Here is an 18,892-nt window from a genome sequence, read left to right as displayed (position 1 = left end):
AATATTTTACTTTATAACCTAGTCATCTTAAATAACCACCTGTCTCACATGAACGTTAGGAGCAGCTGGAATGAGACAATGATTTGCACATCTATCTTATGTATACATAAACTCTATATTTATATATTCATTTAGGAAAGAATGTTTCTCTTCTTATAGCTACACCCATTGGTAATCACCAAGGCTCTCTAATTTTAAGCTTTTCACTCTACTAACTCCTGGTATTCATCATATACATGTATCCAAAGCTTTCCCAAACTAAAACAAAATCACCATGAGAAAAATTTCCCAATTCTCTGTTACCCTCTAGCCACTGCCCTCTCTCTCTCCTTGATTTCCTGTCCATCATTTGTTTTCTCAAAAATTGCCAACCATCTCCTAGTTACCAAACTCAAGGGACTCTCTCATCTTCTCATTGGACTCCTGATACATGGCAGCCTATAGAGCTGTGGAGTGTGCTCTTGAAAGATACTCTCCTCTGCTGCTGTGCCACATGCCCTCCTGGTTCTTCATAGTCTCTGATCTCTTTGTTAGCCTTCCTACCACATGATTCTGCCCTTGGCCCTCTGTCTCTATAAATGCCCTCTGTCTCTATAAATGCTCTCTGTTGCAAGTACCTCAGCTTCTGTGGCTGATAAATGCCAAATCTGCATCTACAGGAAATCATCTGTAAATTGGAGACTAAATGTCTCAATGTATGCTTCTACCAGGCTATCCAACAGGCACTTCATTCCTAACCTGTCCCAAATAGAATGTACTATATTTTTCCAAATATCTTTCTGCATTTTCTATTTGGTAAAAGACAGCCATCTCTCATGTCACCAAGTCAGACATCTGAAAACCATGTATATCCTATCTGTTTTATTCTCCAGTCCAAAGAGCAATATCTGGTACAAAATGGAGTGTTCAGAAAATATTTGTTGGATAAACACACCTCAACCAATCATTTTTCCTCAACGAGTACATTTAGTTGAAGATGAAGTATTACCAATTTGGGTCTTATACATCTAATGTAACCATTCCCTCTTCTAGCTTTAGTTCAGGTCCTTGTTAACCGTTTCCTGAATTATTCCAATAATTATCTTACTTCCTCTAACTTAACTTCTCTCCCCTGCTATCTCTGATTTTTCTCTACAGTACTGCCAGAGAAATTTTTAACTATACATTTCTCATTCTTTGAGCTCCACACTGCCTCAAAGACAAAGCTGGCATATGTTAGCCTGTCAATGTATCCCACAATCTGACCCTGTACCCTTTATCACTGACCCTTTCCCAACCAGCTCCCATTCTCTGCCCCTCATTGCTCAGTGATGCTCTGTAATTTTCAGTTTCCTGCAATAGCAGAGCCTCCATGCCATTTCTCACTCCATGCCCTCTGCTTACAATGTTTTGCCCCCCAAATCTTCCAACACAGACTTCATATGTAACCTTCCCTATAAAGTTTTATTCTCAATTTCTTTTCAGAGGCAGAACTGGTAACTCGTTTCCTACCCTTACTATTCCCTAGGCAGACTACAAGTAGTCTCCACATAAGTGGTATGCTTATTTCTATGACTGTCTTCTTACACTAGGATATATACTCCTTACAGGCCAAGGCTATGATTTATCCACCTCTGATATCCCTTTCTAAGTGTTCTGTAATTGTTGATTGAATTAATAAGGGGCACACCAATCAAGTCTTCCCAAAGAAACAAACATAAGTTACATATACCTCCTTATTTTGAAGATTTTCTGAGGTAGAAGGCAAAGGTTCTACTGCATTTCCAGGACATACAGCCATCTGATTCACTGCATCTTTATTTCTAAAATCAAAACACAACAACCTATTATACCATAATGATATTATTTTCATTCTCCTATTTAAAGAGTCAGAAAGTTATCAGAGAAAATTCTTTAACCCCCAAAACCTGGAACTATGACACTTATATATTTACAAACATTTTATTTTCACTCAAAAGAACTCAGAGTAGAAATGCTAACAAAAAGTATTTGGTAAACTAGGAAAAGAGAATGATCACCTGATAAAAATTATTTTCACTTTAGAAGGGGCACATTTAATAATTGAGGAGGCATTCTGATGACTTCTTCCATATAAAATTTGACCATTGATCTGTGAGAAATAAATATCATTAGTTGAGTCCAAAATTTTAGTATCATAAATTTTTACCATCCTTCCTAGTTAATGAAAAGCACATTGTTTCTTCCTTTAAAATATTATATTTTATATTAAATGTTATATGTTTTCTTCCCCAGAACATGAACCTGACTTTTTATGGTGAATAGAGAAAGCTCATGTTTAAAGCCAGCATTAAAATAATGCACATGAAGTTTGACATCCACAGACTGCTGATAAAGAGGCACCGCTTGGACCAACCGCAGGAAAGCAGACAGCAAATTTTCTGGCAGGCACTGGGCTCCCAGCACGCTTTGCAAAACGAGGACTCTGAGGAAAAACTCGTGACGTGCAAGACAATCCTGGGAAGTTCCTTACTGTCATATTTCCCACTTAGTCTCAAAACTCAAGCCCTGGAAATAGGCCACTGGGAGAAGCAATGCTGGGTAGATTCAGGATTCAGGCAGGAAACTGTGCCTAGTAGCACAGTGCCGAATGCAAATGACTGCCTCAGTCATCTGGCCATTTAGTCACTGACTACTCAGCCTTCCATGTCTATAGGAAAACACACCCAGCATGGGAAGAGTACAAAGGCAGTATAAAAACATGTGGATCCCAGCCTAGGGGAGGCAAGGACAAACACCACAAGCAACTAAGATTCGAAACCCTATAAAGTATGGTCCACAAATTTATTTTGCTTGGCAGGCTGAGTTACTGCTTTTGTTATTTGGCCTTAACCTTGACCCCACCCCACCTCACTCTCGTCACTTCTCCCATTAATGATTCAAGTTCCAGAACGTCCAGTGGGTCAGCCTCAGGGGAATGACTGGTCACTTGGCTTTTCAAAAACTCGTAATAAAAATGCAGCACACAAAATAAATGCTTTTGAAGTGTGAGCTTTATTACTATCTTGGGGCAAAAATTGTTTTTGGTGCTACACATTCATGACCTTTTAATAGAAGTTAATGGGAACATGGACTTTACTTAGTAGAGTTTTGGTTTAGAGCCAGATCTGCTACACTGCATCTATTTTATTAAGCAAGCGATGGTTTTCTCAGTCACTATAAGTTCTGGGTGATTTTCTGGAAACTGATGATTCCATTACACTAATACAACAAGAATAAATTGAAAGTTTTCCTCAAAAACTTACCTCTAGAAGCTCGTCTGCAACTTGCAGTCGACCATCTTTTCCCGCAGCTCCATTTGGATCAATCCCCACTATGAAGACACTCATCCTGGATCGGTCTTTGTTCCCAGCAAGACTTAGACCCAAACCACTAAGACCTTTCTCCAGTTCAATCATATGCAGCTCGCCTATTAGGGTTCCATAACGCTCTCTGATATTTTCTACATGCAACAGCAATAACAAATACATACTTAATTTACAGTCAAATGCTTTAATGTGGAAAGCTATTTAGTTTTATCTCAAAAGGGCAGTATTTTGTGCCAAAATGTAATCTTTGTCAGTTAAAAGCTAAATAGATTAATCACTTGGGCAATAGGACTGGTTTCCTGGAGGAACCAAACTTTGAGGAATTTCTTTGCATCCAGGAAGCAATGTCTGATTCATCAGTTCACTTTGGGGTGGCTAGGTCAAAGAAAAGTAATTCATTATAAACTCTCAAAAGACTGTGATTAAACCAGAAACTTGATCATTTGCAGTGGAGAACAGAACTGAGGCATCCAGAATATCTGTATTCACTGATCAGTGGGAGCCTTTCTCCCATAGGAAAATCAAATTGTATATCACATCATGTTGGGCAGTTGCTTGGTAGATATATCCAAAATGAAGGGAATGGGCTTTCTTATTGCATAGAGCTATCAGCTCAGGACAACTTGACGCACATGTCCCAGCTTTGGGACACATGTCCTAATTAGATGAGACCATTTACATCTCCTACCCCACATCTTCAAGAGGTGATGGTTAGTGCGCACCCTCTTTAATCCAAGAGGTTTGAGGCCTCACGTAGATGCTCCAGTGCACAGACACAGATGAGCGACCAGCCAACAGCCAGCACTACTTGTCAACCATGTCAGTGAGCTGTCTTGGAAGTCTAGCCCAGCTAGGCCCAGTCACCCATTGCCCTTTAATAGATTAATAATAAATTGTTGTTTTAAGCCATTACATTTTGGGGTGGCTTCATAAAAGAAAACTGAAACATTCCAGTTTACGTTTTCCTTAAGAGTATATTCTGACCACATTGATTGTTAGCAATATGCTTTAGTGTCATTGAGAAAAGACTGAGAAAATTACAAACTTTACCAGTAACAGTCATCTTAGAAAACCTTACAATATGGCTAATGGACTAATGTATGCATTCTACATTGACTCTTAACTGCATCAACTTCATAAACTCTTATTTCTGACTCCTTCTAGCATATAGCGGCACAACTTTTACGCTCTGTACTTCCTAAAAAGATGCACTACAGCTTTCTTAAAGAAAATAATTCGATTTTTAAAATAAAAGTTTTTTAAATGACTTTGGGATAAATTTTAAATATTTTCCTATAAAATGGTATTTCCTTAGAAAACAGAGATTCCCTATTGGTTCTAATAACAGCTGCCTATGAAAGACTGGGCTGGCTGCAGTGGCTCATGCCTGTAATCCCAGCAATTTGGGAGGCCAAGTGGGGTGGATCACAAGGTCAGGAGTTTGAGACCAGCCTGACCAACATGGTGAAACCTCGTCTCTACTAAAAATATAAAAATTAGCTGGGCATGGTGGCACACGCCTGTAATCCCAGCTACTCAGGAGGCTGAGGCAGGAGAAGTGCCTGAACCTGGGAGGCAGAGGTTGCAGTGAGCCAAGATCATGCCACTGCACTCCAGCCTGGGTGACAGAGTGAGACTTTGCCTTAGAAAAAAAAAAAAAAAAGACTGCTAGGCACCAGGCGCTGTGCTTAGCACTCTTTTGGCACTATCTAATTGAATGTTAGCAACCTGAGGGAAGAACTACATTTTAAAAAGAGAGAAAAACGCTAAGCTAAAGCTTAGAGACAGTTAAACAGCTCAGCCAATGCCTAAAGTTTTGATCCCACAATTACACTATGTCATCATTCTGGTATAGAAAATACACCAGAAGTTCAAAGTGTGATATCAACAACAACCAGTTTTACATGAGGAATCTCAGGCCCAGAAAGGGGTGATGACTTGTTCAAGACACGGGGTGGGTGACCCAGTACTGGCTTCTTAGAGAGTACCCTGTCCTTATTAATTCGCATACAAAAGGCAGAGTGAGCTTTAACAGCACTTTTAAAGGAAAGGAAAAGCATGATTTCATGCCTCAGGAATGTATGCTGTATTCAAGCAAAACAAACACTATTTCTTTCCACAAAGAATTGCAGTATATATCACAAAAGCTGCAACATACTTATTTATCCAGGGCATAATCCTTGGGAAACTCAGAGCTATTTTAATACCTCTTATAATTAAATGCATCACAAAAAGACAACTTACTCCAGCTGTAACCAAACTCATCCTCTTTGTCCACATCTTGTGAGATTTTGCTTGCAGATGACTGTGTATGATCACTGCCCATTTCTGCAAAGGCTGAAGGAGTGGGTGGGGACACATTGCACAGTGGAGCCTTCTCTGGCTCTGACTCTGACTGACTGGGTGCCTGTGGGAACAAAACGAATGCAGTGGGTTTGTGCAGTCTAAGGAAGAAAACTTCAAGAGGAGGAAGAGAATAATGTCAAAAAAAAGACTGGCTTTAAAATATCTAACTAATAATGGAGAGCCTATACATATACATATATATATATATATATATGTATATATATATATATAACAAATAATGGAAGGCTCATATAGATATATATAAATAAATAATGGAAAACTCAGATTGTTAGATATTTTACATATATAAATATATATTTTTAATATGAATATGTAAATATATATCTTTATATATGTGACCTTTCCATTATTTGTTAGATATTTTAAAGCCCGTCTCTGTTTTTGACATTACACTCTTATTTCCATATATATGTGTATATATAGATATATACAGATAAATATATATGAAATATTAGATGGGATTCAGGTAAAGTTTAAATATATTAAACTAAGTAGTATCAGAGAACAATTCACTGAACTTTTATTTGCTATTTTAAGCCAATGGATTATTGAATTTGAAGGCTTAAATGACTTGGTAGAAAACTACAAACTTTCCCTTCTAAAAGAAAAATGTCATTTAAAAGTTATAACTTTTGGGTCCAGGTAAGATTTAGGGCATCTAGAAAAATCTGCAAAAAAAGATAATTAACAAAAAAATTGCCCTTCAAAGCTTATTAGTGAGACTAAATAATTATTTATTGCTACCTGAATCCTCTCTCCAAATGATTCAACAAATCCAGGATAGCAAGTATCATACATGCAAGCTTGTCTACCAAGGAGCCAGTTTGTTAGCACAGAGCACACACTCAGATCTGAGAGGCATGGTTTTAAGGACAACACCAGCTTTCCCTTGCCAAGGCAGATCACAAGATAAATGAGAAAACACAGGAGGCTCCTTAATAGAAAGCCAAAGCATGGTATACTTGGTGTCGCTTAGGGTCATAAGTCCTATTTGGAAAAAAAAAAAAAAGGACTTGGCATCTTAAGTTATTATACTGCAAAAGTAATTGCAGTTTTTGTTATTAAAACTGCAATTACTTTTGCAGTATAATTGCAGTTTTTGTTATTAAAACTGCAATTACTTTTGCACCAACCTAATATTATAGATGATCAAACAGAATGTTAGTGTTTGAAAGGTTTTTAAGTTACTAAGTTCATTCTATTCATTTTGCAGATGAATAAACCTTTGAACCTGAGGCTACAAGAAGTGGAAGTTTTTGTTCCAAATCAAACAGTGGTATTAGACTTCTTTTTGCTTAACTATTAATCCAGTGCACTTTCCATTATACCATGTTGTCTCCTCCAATTTCCATAAGTAAGACAGTACCTAACTCAAAGGTCAGGGACATCCAGCTAAAGTTCTAACCTTGGTACCAAGCTGTCCCTGATGCCTTGAACCTATAGTTTTCCCACATATCTTTATTTTACTTTTTTATTGCATAAGAATCCCTCTGATACAATTTGGTTTATTATATATGTTTATATCTAGAAAAATATTTTGAGTTTTTAAAAAACTGACTTCTTATAAGAATACATTAAATGATAAACATGCACAAATACTTAGAAATTATCAATTGGTGCCAAGAATTAGAATACCTAAAAATATATCTAACATTAGAACTATTTGACACTAAATGTGACCTTTTCTTTGTTGATTCAGAAAGCACTCAATTTTCTGGCAAAGCAAAGAGATAGTTAATAGAGATTTAACAGCATAAGTGTCAGATTACAGAATCTGCTATATTGAAATGTTCAGTCTATATGTCATTGGACAAACAGATAAAAGTTACTAATGTAAATGGAACCCTTGTTATCTTCCCAAATGCTGTGCCATAAATCTCTTGAATTAATATAACAATAAAAATGATCAAATATACAAAAAAAAAAAACACCCTCATTTGATCTAATCAAGTTTCATTATCATAGCATACAGGAGAAAGATATGTACTTTAGAATTTTTCTGGTTAAAAAAAATTTATTCTCTGTAACAACAGAAAATGTTATAAAGCATGAATTAAGTCCATTCCATTTTGTTAAAAGGATAACAAAATCTAATTTAAACTTCCCATAATTTTAACAAATCTATGGATGCACATTTTATAGATCTTGCTGCATAATTTTTCTGAATTGTCATTTTAAGAACAAACAAACAACCTGCTTATCTGAAAAACTGTTTGGGATCTTAGGCACAACATTTTCACACTATGAGTAAACCAAAATGGTACCCTAACCTACCTGACTAATTAAAACAATATAAGCCTTTATTTACTTGAGGGACAATCAGGCGTTATGTTTTCATACTCCTGACACCTTCGTTCTCATGAAGATCATGTATCTGCCTCGGTAGTGATCTTTTTAAAATTTATTCATGAAGATACAGCTCTTTAACAAAGATTGTTCAGCCTTCATTGGCAAAAATGCAATGTATACTTGAAATCACTCCATGCCATGTATGTACACATCAAGTACAACACACACATAAAGCACACTGTAACACATCCACATAAGAAAATTCCACACTGACACAAACCTTAAAGGGTGTGGGAGCAAAAGGGTTAGTTGGGGAACAGTAGAAGATAATTCTACTTGAATTCTGTAATTCCTATAGTAATACAAAACATATTCCTTCAGGTATATAGCATCTTTGGTTATCCCTATCAATAACATGGTATCCATTACAATACATAACATGGTAATCTGATGAATATTCATAAAGTGTTTCTTGAAAAAAAATTGACCTCTTTCTTCCTTTTCATGATCAAATTATGGTATATAAATTCTTGTAAATTTTTGTTTCAATTTTCGTTTTATAATTTCATCAGAAAATGAGAAGATCCAAGTATAGATTTACGAGCATTGAAATAGTTACGTTTCCTGATTCAGGCAATTATATGGGCATGCTTCATGAATATTCAACAGACTCCTGCATGTACACATACACAATTATTTGTGCAGTGATTTACTCATGTTAGAGCTTTTATGATCACCTTGTAGAAGTCTGAAAAGGATTTAAAGCAATACAAGGTTTTAAAGAAATTATGTGTGAAAGTATCATACATTTGGCAACTAACAAAAATTTAAATATCAGAAATTTTAAATCACACCAAAATGAAAGAAAGGCATTGGACTCCTGATTCTCCTTTACTTTTCAGAAGGGCCATTTAATTTCAGCAATAAAAATAAATATTCTCTGGCAAGAAAATGTGCTTAAAAAAGGATTTGCATGCCCACTCCAAACAGCTTCAGTTTTTTTTTTTTTTTTTCCCTGCCCAAATGTAGTAAACAGTGAACTGGGACAAAGGCATAGTAGTAACAAAGAACAAAACATTTGCAAAAGGCAACAGCAAGACAATGGGCATTATCCAACCTTGTCAGCGTTGATTTGTAGAGAGTCAGCAAATGGGTTAGTGCTGCTGAAGTTGTACTTAGGGTAAAGGTTGTGCGGCAAGGAAGGCAAAGGGGATTTCTAAAAGGAAACATAAGAGGCACTGAATGCAAAGGAAATGTATTGAAAACAACTCAGTTTTAAAAGCAAAGTACATACTGATTTAAAGAACTGCCTGCGTGAAACTACATCCTTTTAGATCTAGTAATTAATAGCAACATCTTAAAAAAGTCTGGAACTAAAGATTTGTCTCTAATTACCTGAATTTATACCTGAGTCTAAATCACACCACCCACAGGAATCTAGTTGTCAAATTGATCCCAAATTTATTTCTGCTCAATGTCTTCAGTATTACTAACAGAGGCACATATATTTTGCCCGCTTTATATATTACTACGTTTCACGAATATCAGTAAACAAGTTCAAAATTAAAACCACAAAATTTTTTTTATTTACATCTAAAAGCTAATTATGTTTTTTTAACTAATCAGTTCCAGAATGCAAATTATAAATCAGTCTGCTAGTTCACTGGTAACCTTCATCATTCTTTTACGTTGTCTCCCAGTAAGGAAACTTTCCATATTTTGACTTCATATTGATAGTACTTTAGAGCAACTGTATTTTTTAACTTAAAAACTCAACAATTTATTAAAAAATGAACTCCAGTACAGTGGTGTTCTCTATTTTTGCCAAGTTTCTGTGGAGGAAGAAACATGGAGATTCATGTCTTAAATAAATTTCCTATAAAATTGCCCACATTATTGGGGAATTTATGAAGCTTTAGATAATATTTGAAGTCCTGCCTTAAAGTGTTTCTCAGAGGTTTCGTGGCTTGCCAGTAATAAGCCCTGAGCCAGACTGTTAGAGTTGAAAATACATATTAAAGCCAGGATGACTGCCAGATAGAATTTAGCATTTTCATAGTTAAAAAAAAAAAAGTAATTTCCTTAGCACAATAAATTCTTCTCCTTCTTTTCACACCCGCTATCTTTTTCTTTTATTGACTATATCTTTCAGGGGAAATTGCAGACATTTAAAATTCATTTTGGCTCCAATTAAATGTTTGTGTTACTTCTCTCTATAAAAAAGCCCCACTGGCAGGCATCAAGTATAGGGAGAGGTTGTCATGTGACACCACCCTGTATGGGAGAACACTCTGGAAAGACTCCTCAGTATGCCTGCACTAAAGCTTATGCCACATTACCCTTTCAATCTGCTCTTCTTGCAATGTTTTTCCTACAGAGGGAAGACAGGAAAAAGAAATGGGCACAATGACATTTCTGCTCATCTCAACTTTCTCCCTGCTTTTCAGTTTAAAATGTCAACTCCTGCTTTACAAAAGAGAAGATCACAAATACCAAGGCACATGACCATTTATTAAGGTGGAAGAAATGACTAGGCAGAGGTGAAAAATATATCCCAGGCAAAATAGTTCAATGCTATGGAAAGTGATTATTTCTAATCTTCATACATGGGACTTTTATGTTTCAAGTGTCCTTTATAATTCTGTGGAACATTAGAAAACAAAACTATAATAGCAAGAAATGAAATATTTAAAGAAAGCTCTAGTTTTTAAATTTTTATTACTTTCGTTTCCTTTTTAATTTGCAGATCTCAGAGGATTAGAATTTGGCCCAGATAGCAAAGTGTAAAAGTATAGCACAGGCACAGCAGATGAAATAGTAGATCACTCTATTATTAGGAAAATATTTTTAGAAACAGACAATTTCTTATTAAAAAATCAATGATGAAACTTCTGTTTGTAGTCCCAAGGGCTGAGAAAAGCAGAAATATTAACAACAAAGAAGCACAGGGAAGATAAAAACATTCTCTGGCCCCTTTAAATGGGGCCCACCTTTCAGTGAGACAATGTGGTCAGACTGAATTCTGTGAAGGGTCACACTGGTGAAATTATCAGGGCTAGTTCTGGAAATTTCTGATTCTTGAAGAGCGTAAGGACCAAAGAAACTGACTGGTTTTTTCAGCTCATGTTTAAGATTTCCTAGGAGCTTTATCCTACATCTACAGAAAACACAATTATCACTAAGAGACTTTTAAGGATATGCATTCGTGATTGTTCCTTTTAGACTACTGGAGACCTACTTATTTCCATAAGGAAATAAATCGCTGAAATAAAACATATCTCATTTAAATGCAAAATTAATTTTAATTTTCCAAAGCAAAATAAGTATGACTTGACTACACATATCATTCTTAACAAGATTTATCCTGTAACAACTGCTATAAAATCAGGTATCTTTATACCTCGGATAGTAAAATAAGAGTAATTTCCACGTATATGAGACAAATCTTCCCAACTCATTGGAAACTGTGCCTGACATTGAAATAAATATTTGTAGTTTAAGTTTTTAAAGCAATATTGAGAATCACTATTCAGCAATTTATAGTATTGTCCCAAATATGTAAAAGTTGTAAATTATAAACAAAACAAAAAAGGACTAATACCCACCCACATAAAAAAATAGCTTTAACTTAAACAGACATTAAACATTATTATGCTGTGTGTATGTTTAACACACAAATGGAAACAAATGTAAAAGGATTTATAGTTATTTAAACAAATTGAAAAGCTTTGTAAAGAATGCAGCATGATGCAGCCCTACCATTTGGCAAATTTTCTTTCTGAATGGATAATTATTACCTAACAATAAACAAGTGAATGATTAAAAACTGCAGATGTTGTAGTGCTTACGTTAAGAACTATTAGATTCACTCTTTACAGTAAACCCAGATCAGAGTTACACCTGTCTTTACAACAAAAGGAAGGGCCAGTAAAATAAATCTGGTCACTTTATAGTCCATGGCATAGAATATTGATGAGTTACTTCGACAGAGCTCATCTAGAGACCTGTTGGTTACTTTCATCATTTGAACCCTAATATCTTAAATTCTTAATTTCACAAGTTAAATTGAGCCTTAATATCTTAAATTCTGAATTTTACAAGTTAAAATTCAATGTATTTTGCAGATAAAATTATATATTTTAAGTTTTAGATGATGCCTTCAAGTTCCCTCACATATGTTGACATTTTTCTTTTAAAGACAACCAACTCTAAAAACTAGTAAGCAGATAATTCAAAGAGAATCACTATGATGGGGGTTGTTAACTTAAATTCAAAAGAGGAGTCTATAAGAGCTTCACGACATCTAAGAAATGGTATGCAATTTTTGAGTGGAGGTATATGTTTCTAAAGAACTTTCAAATGGGTATGTGAACCCAATATACTTAATAATTGCAAGTGAATTTTTTTTTCATGAGGCATACATAAAGGAGGAGCGGAAAAAACGGTTTTAAACTCTTGGCATAATTTTCATCTTCAGCGTCAAGTCACATCAAATCCAAAGCCTCACTCTGTATCTTTGCTAACAACATTTATTAAATGTACTTACATTTTCTAAAATGTTTTTTAAAGCTGTTTTACCTGTGATGACTGATGGCAAATGAGTTGGTAGGTTTCTGTCCACCAATGTAGCTATACAGTGATGAAGAGCTACACAGTGATTGTGGCTAGAGTATAGCAACTAGCAACTATGAAATCACTTGTAAACAAACCAAATCTACCCTGTGTGAATTTAACATTCAGTGGGATACACAAATACATGAAAGATCATTCACAGATGATCATGGGATTGTATAAACAGGAGATTCTTTCTAGAGAATACATTTAAAAAGAAAATGTCATTTCTTTTGCTTCTAAGGGGCTCCAATAGAGATCACAGATGATTAACTTGAATCATGATACCATATTCCTTTTAATAACCTGTGTATTTTGTGACTGAAATGAATACTAACAATTAACCATCCAGATACCTAGAGCTACTGATAAACCCTACTTCTGTGTATATTCAACAGACCTCAAAAGTCTTTATTAAACATGGTGGAAGGGACTTCCAGCATGACTCAATTTTTGAGAAAGCAAAACAAGCTTTTAACAAGTCTGAGATTTAAAAGTCACTATCTTTGCTTATACAGACAACTTGGCCCTTGATACATTAGATTCCAAGTTGAACACTGTTTGGATATGCCTACCTTGCCCTTTGTGTTCGCTTACCCTTGGTCTGTTTATAATGCTCTGTACCATAAAGACTACAGGGTTGCCTGCTTTCCGAATGGCTTCCACAGCTTGTTCATGGCTTGCATCTCTGAGGTCCATTCCATCCACCTGCAATGGAAGGCCTCAGCTTAACATTTCAAGAATCTATAGAACAACAAAAAATGTGTGGATATAGGGTTTTAGGGATCCTTGATTAGACTACTAGAAAATGTTTTAATATCAAAAATAATTGAGACTATTTGTAAAGCTGCAGAACTTTCCGTCTATCCAGCTAACTTGTGGTCCCTTGCTTTGGACACAGATCTCTGTCTCTAATAGTCAGTTTAAGTCGTAATCAATTGAAATGAAGGCACTGCTTCTGCATTCCTTACATTGCTCAACTGCTCCTTCAAATTAATAAATCAGTATCATTAATGAAATAATATGAGGGAACTATCTGGCAGCACTGTCTTCATCACAAGTCACTGTAATGATTTTCTTCTAATCCATTATAGAGTGGTGTGGGAAGGGGTGATGTCTTGTATAATTCTCTCTGTAGGAAAGCTTGAGGTTCAAAACAAAATTCTGATATCCAGAAAAATCAGATAATGATAAGGTTAGTTTTGCAAAAGAATCCTTGCAGTAGGTATGATAGGAGCCGGAAGCTAAGAAATTGTGTTTATTGCTAGTAATTCTTATATAGTTTGAGAATTAAAGTTATTTTGTAAATTTTATTGATTATGGTTTGCCTGAGTAATGATCAGCACAGCTTATTACACTACCTGAATAAAAAAGAAAATAGTTTAAAAGGCCAAATGCTAATCCTGTCAGAAAACTATAGGATGTTAGCATTTTATCATTTCTGACTACCATGTTATGATACATACACAAAACAGTAAACTCAGAGTGGACACAATTCTAGAAAAGAACATTATTAGATGTTTGCACAGAACATTAGCACCTTTAAAAGAATTATATAGACTTAGAAAAAACCTCCCTTAGGTTGATACTTAGATGAAAACATTTTTTGTGCATATTAAAATAGCTTCTAATAGCTTTTTTGTAGAACAAAAATCAGTATTCACGTCTACCGTATGTCTACTATATATTCCATTTATGGAAAAATTTAACAGGATGTTACTTATCTTTGCTCAAATTCAAAGTACCATTCTCAGAGAATAATCTGCAGATCTACACTCACCTAGTCTACATACATTTTGAGAAACTCTTAGCAGAGACACGCTTTAGAATCCTCAGGATTACAGAGGCCTAAGGCTTCCTACATACTAGAAAAGCCCTTACACATTTGGCACAAATCACTGCTAAACTGCATACAGTATTTCACAACACACAAAAAAGTCCTTTCTTTTCCATGTAAAAGGGGAGCTTTAACTTTTTAAATACATTTAAACAAAATTTGAGAACAAATTATGACCATTCTTTTCTAGAAAATAATATAAATAGCTCTTTTTCTATTTAGGTCAAAAGGATTTAATAGTGAGGTATAAATAAAATAAACTTCTTAGTGATAATCCAAAATTTAAAATTTTAGGTAGTATCCTAACTAAAGAAGTTCCTTAAAAGGGGTCTAAGATATCTAATGAAAGAATGCAGGGTAGAGAAAAAGCCTATTATTCTTCCTTATAAATGGTCATTAANAAAAAAAAAAAAAAAAAAAAAAGGACACAGCCCCTGTTTTCTCTCAGGTCCCAATGTGCTTCCACCTTTGGCTCTTAAAGACAGTAAGTCAATGAAGTAATAAATCGACCAATCATCAAAACGTTCATTTTAAAGTCATGGTTGATATGTTGTAATCTTCTAAACAAAACATTCCAAACATAAGTTATATGGGTTTAGAATGAGAGTCACTTGTATAAAGTAAATATAATGGTCATTATAGTAGTAATAAAATTGTCTTTATTAGAAGTTGTCTCTTTTAGTCTACTCTGTAAATCCTGAAAACTCAGAAAATCTGAGTCGGGTACTCCTCTCTCTATCCTTTTAAATAAAATTATGCTTATCCTGATCAAATTATTTATCACACTATTCTGAAGTGACTTGATTACTTGTCAAGTCTGCCCCACTTGGCAGGCAAGCACAGTGGCTTGTTTACTGTGGGATGCCCAGAGCCTGTTATAGCACCTGGAATGCAACAGCTGTTCCAGGAATATTTGTTGAGTAAATGAGTGAGTGACTTATGAGAGGAGAGTCTATTTAAAATATTGAACTTTGCTTTGAATTAAGAGATTAGGCACAACTTAAGGACATTCTTCTAACACACAACAAAATACACATACATGTGCACACACATGCACACAGGCACACACATGGAGCCTTCATTGGTGAATGAACACAGCACTGAAAAGGAGAGAGATCCTGGCTTCGACTGAGAAGGAATTACATGAAAGGTAATTGAGGTCTCAGCATTAAATATTTTACTAAAAAAGATGACCTTGGGAAAAAAAAAGCTCATCCAACAAAGTTTATCGCAATGAAATGATAATAATAAAGTACTTCTTGAAATAAAATATCATTAATAACAATTATATCTACATTTTGTGTGTGTGCATATATATGCATTGTATGTCTATATAATCTTAATTCAAATTTTTTCCTTAAGAATTGTGCTTTGTTCTTTCAAATAGAACATAATTATTTATTTTTGGAGCCAATTTTTTTAAATGGTTGGCTTTCTCTCCAAACAGTCTCTATATCAAGACATATTATCAGTCATTATATACATAAGAGAAAATTATGCATGAAAATAAACAAGGAAGAAATACTTTAACCACATACATATTTTACTCTAATGCTGGGTTGAGTAACTAGTATGAAGATGACAATTCCTTAGTACAAAGGATGGAGCAGGTGAAAAATTTTAGCACAGAAAGTTCACTGAAGGGTACCTCTACTATTCTATCTCCAGGTTTCAAGGTTCCATTTTTGCCAGCTGGACTATCTTCCAGAACATGCTTGATGAAAATGCCCCTCATCACTTCACCATTGCTTAGACGACTCCCCATTCCTCGTCCACCAACAATGCTGATACCTAAGGATTTGCTTGGTTCTCTCCAGAGGTCAACCCTAGAAAATAAATAAAATTTTCAACTCTTAGGAAAAAATACAAGGGAAAAGCCTCATTATACTGGATTTGGCAATGATTTCTTACATATAACACCAAAGGTACAGAGAACAAAAGAAAAAATAGACAAAATGTACTTTATCAAAATTAAAAATTTTTGTTCATTAAATGATACTATCAATAGAATACAAAGGCAAACCACAAAAGGAAAAAAATATTTGCTAATCACATATCTGATAAGGGATTCATATGCTGAATACAAAGGGAAATTCTAAATCTCAAAAAAAAAAATAAACAAGTGGTGTAAAACATGGGCAAATGTCTTGAAAAGTCACTTTTCTACAGAAGATATATAAATGGCCTATAAGTACATGAAAATATGTTTAACATCACTAAATATTATGGAAATACAAATCAAAAGCACCATCTCATATCCAACAGGATGCCTACTACCTACTTAAAAAAAATACCGAAATTAACAAGGATGCAGAGCATTTGGAACTCTTGTGTACTGTTGGCAGAAATGTAAAATGATGCAGTTGCTATGGTAGAGAGTGTATAGGTTCCTCAAAAATTTTAAAAATAGAATTATCATATGATTCAGCAATTCTACTTGTGGGTATTATAACCAAAAGAATTCAAAGCAGCATCTCAAAGAAATATTTACACACCCATGTTCATGAAGCTAAGAGGTAGAAGCAATCCAATTATCTATCGAGAAATGAATAAATAAAATACTACACAATTCAGTGAAATATTATTCAACCTTAAAAAAGAAGTAAATTCTGAAACATGCTATAATATGAATAAATCTTGAAGACATTATGCTAAGTGAAGTAAATCATCTAAGTAAAATAAAGGACAAATGTCATTTAATTTCACTCATATGAGGTACCTAGAGGTACCAAATTCATAGAGACAGGAAGTAGAATGGTGGCTGCCTCGGATGGGAAGAGGGAAGAAAGGGGAGTTATTACTTAATGGGCATAGAATTTCAGTTTTGCAAGATGAAAAAAGTTCTGTAGATAGATGGTGGAGGTGATTACATAGCAATGTGAATGTACTTAATGCCACTGAACTGTACACTTAAAAATGGTTAAGCTGGCTTAAAATAATAATAAAAATATTTTAACACAATGGAATAAAATGTCATATATGTTACTTCTTACAAATATTACTTTGCTCAATTTATTAAGGTTTTACTAGTAGTAAAACAAGATAGTTTAAAATACCTTCTCACTATGTGTCTTGTAGAATCTGAAAATAAATTAACGTATTTCTGAAAATGATGTTATAAGTAAAACTGGACTCATAATCCAGGCTGGGGCACATACCAGTGTAAAAAGATGATTTTATAGGATCTTAGTATTACATATATGAAGTAATCAAAAAATTCAGCTACTGCTAAACAGATAGTAGTTTCTAAGCTTAGCAACCTAAGCATGGGAAAGAACTCTCCTGCATATAGTATGTCAGGAACTCACCTCTGTAGAAACAGAAGTCATTCTTGCCAAGGCAGACCTGGTCACTAACAGTCAGGACATGAAGAGCAGTGATTGACAAAATCCTACAGGATATGATTCTCTCACTACCTCGCTAGCCTCACCTGCTGATATGGTTTGGCTGTGTCCCCACCCAAATTTCAATTTAAATTGTAGCTCCCAAAATTCCTACATATTGTAAGACCCAGTAGGCGGTAACTGAATCATGAGGGCAGGTCTTTCCTGTGCTATTCTCATGAGATTAAGTCAGTCTCATGACATCTGATGGTTTTATAAAGGGGAATTTTCCTGTACCAGCTCTCTTCTCTGGTCTGCCACCATGTGAGATGTAGCTTTCATCTTCCATCATGATTATGAGGCCTCCCCAGTTATGTGGAACTGTGAGTCCATTAAACCTCTTGCTTTTGTAAGTTGCCCAGGCTCAGGTATGTCTTTATCAGTAGCATGAAAACAGACTAATACACCTGCCATGGGCTCTGTACTGTCTTATCTCCACTCAAGCTACCACATCATCTGGCATGCTCCTACCTTGGGGCCTTGGCACTTGCTAATTCCTCTGCCTTGAATACATTTCCCATACTCACAAAATAAAGACACGAACTTGAATGTAATAACTACAAATAGCTATAAGAGCTATTGAGTATATTTAAAGCACATACATCTTGTGAAAAAGCAGGATGTAAGAAAGAGTAAGGAAATCTGCAATGAGGTCTTTGGCCAGGATGGGTCAAAGCTCAGGTTGTTGGAGGAAAACATACCAAACAGAACTTTAAGGAGATGATGAGACCTTGAAATCTGCTCCATGCTGCACAAAGGAAGACAATGTTGGACATTAAGTAGGATAAGACAGGCCAGGCGCAGTGGCTCACACCTATAATCTCAGCACTTTGGGAGGCCGAGGCAGGCGGATCACGAGGTCAAGAGATCGAGACCATACTGGTCAACATGGTGAAACCCCGTCTCTACTAAAAACACACAAAAAAACTAGCTGGGCGTGGTGGCACAAGCCTGTAGTCCCAGCTACTTGGGAGGCTGAGGCAGGTGAATTGCTTGAACCCAGGAGGCGGAGGTTGCGGTGAGTCGAGATCGTGCCACTGCACTGGATCCAGCCTGGGTAACAAGAGCGAAACTCGGTC

The 18,892-nt window shown here is 35.3% G+C and overlaps 1 protein-coding gene across 1 annotated transcript in view; it reads right to left on the bottom strand.

Moving 5' to 3' along the window:
• Nucleotides 1-18,892, bottom strand: part of MPDZ (multiple PDZ domain crumbs cell polarity complex component) — a 165,833-nt gene that overhangs the window by 28,930 nt on the left and 118,011 nt on the right. The window contains exons 25-31 of the mRNA XM_037734472.1: nucleotides 16,079-16,256; nucleotides 13,191-13,301; nucleotides 9,100-9,198; nucleotides 5,571-5,733; nucleotides 3,264-3,460; nucleotides 2,019-2,110; nucleotides 1,712-1,802 (exon numbers count right to left, since the gene is read on the bottom strand). Coding sequence (XP_037590400.1) covers nucleotides 1,712-1,802; nucleotides 2,019-2,110; nucleotides 3,264-3,460; nucleotides 5,571-5,733; nucleotides 9,100-9,198; nucleotides 13,191-13,301; nucleotides 16,079-16,256 — 931 coding nt within the window. The remainder of the gene's footprint in view (nucleotides 1-1,711; nucleotides 1,803-2,018; nucleotides 2,111-3,263; nucleotides 3,461-5,570; nucleotides 5,734-9,099; nucleotides 9,199-13,190; nucleotides 13,302-16,078; nucleotides 16,257-18,892) is intronic.

This window comes from Cebus imitator, unplaced genomic scaffold (assembly GCF_001604975.1).
Source record: "Cebus imitator isolate Cc_AM_T3 unplaced genomic scaffold, Cebus_imitator-1.0 Scaffold624, whole genome shotgun sequence".
Lineage (NCBI taxonomy): Eukaryota > Metazoa > Chordata > Mammalia > Primates > Cebidae > Cebus > Cebus imitator.
Note: the sequence above shows the minus strand (reverse complement) of the source record. Positions and strands in the feature narration are given on the sequence as shown.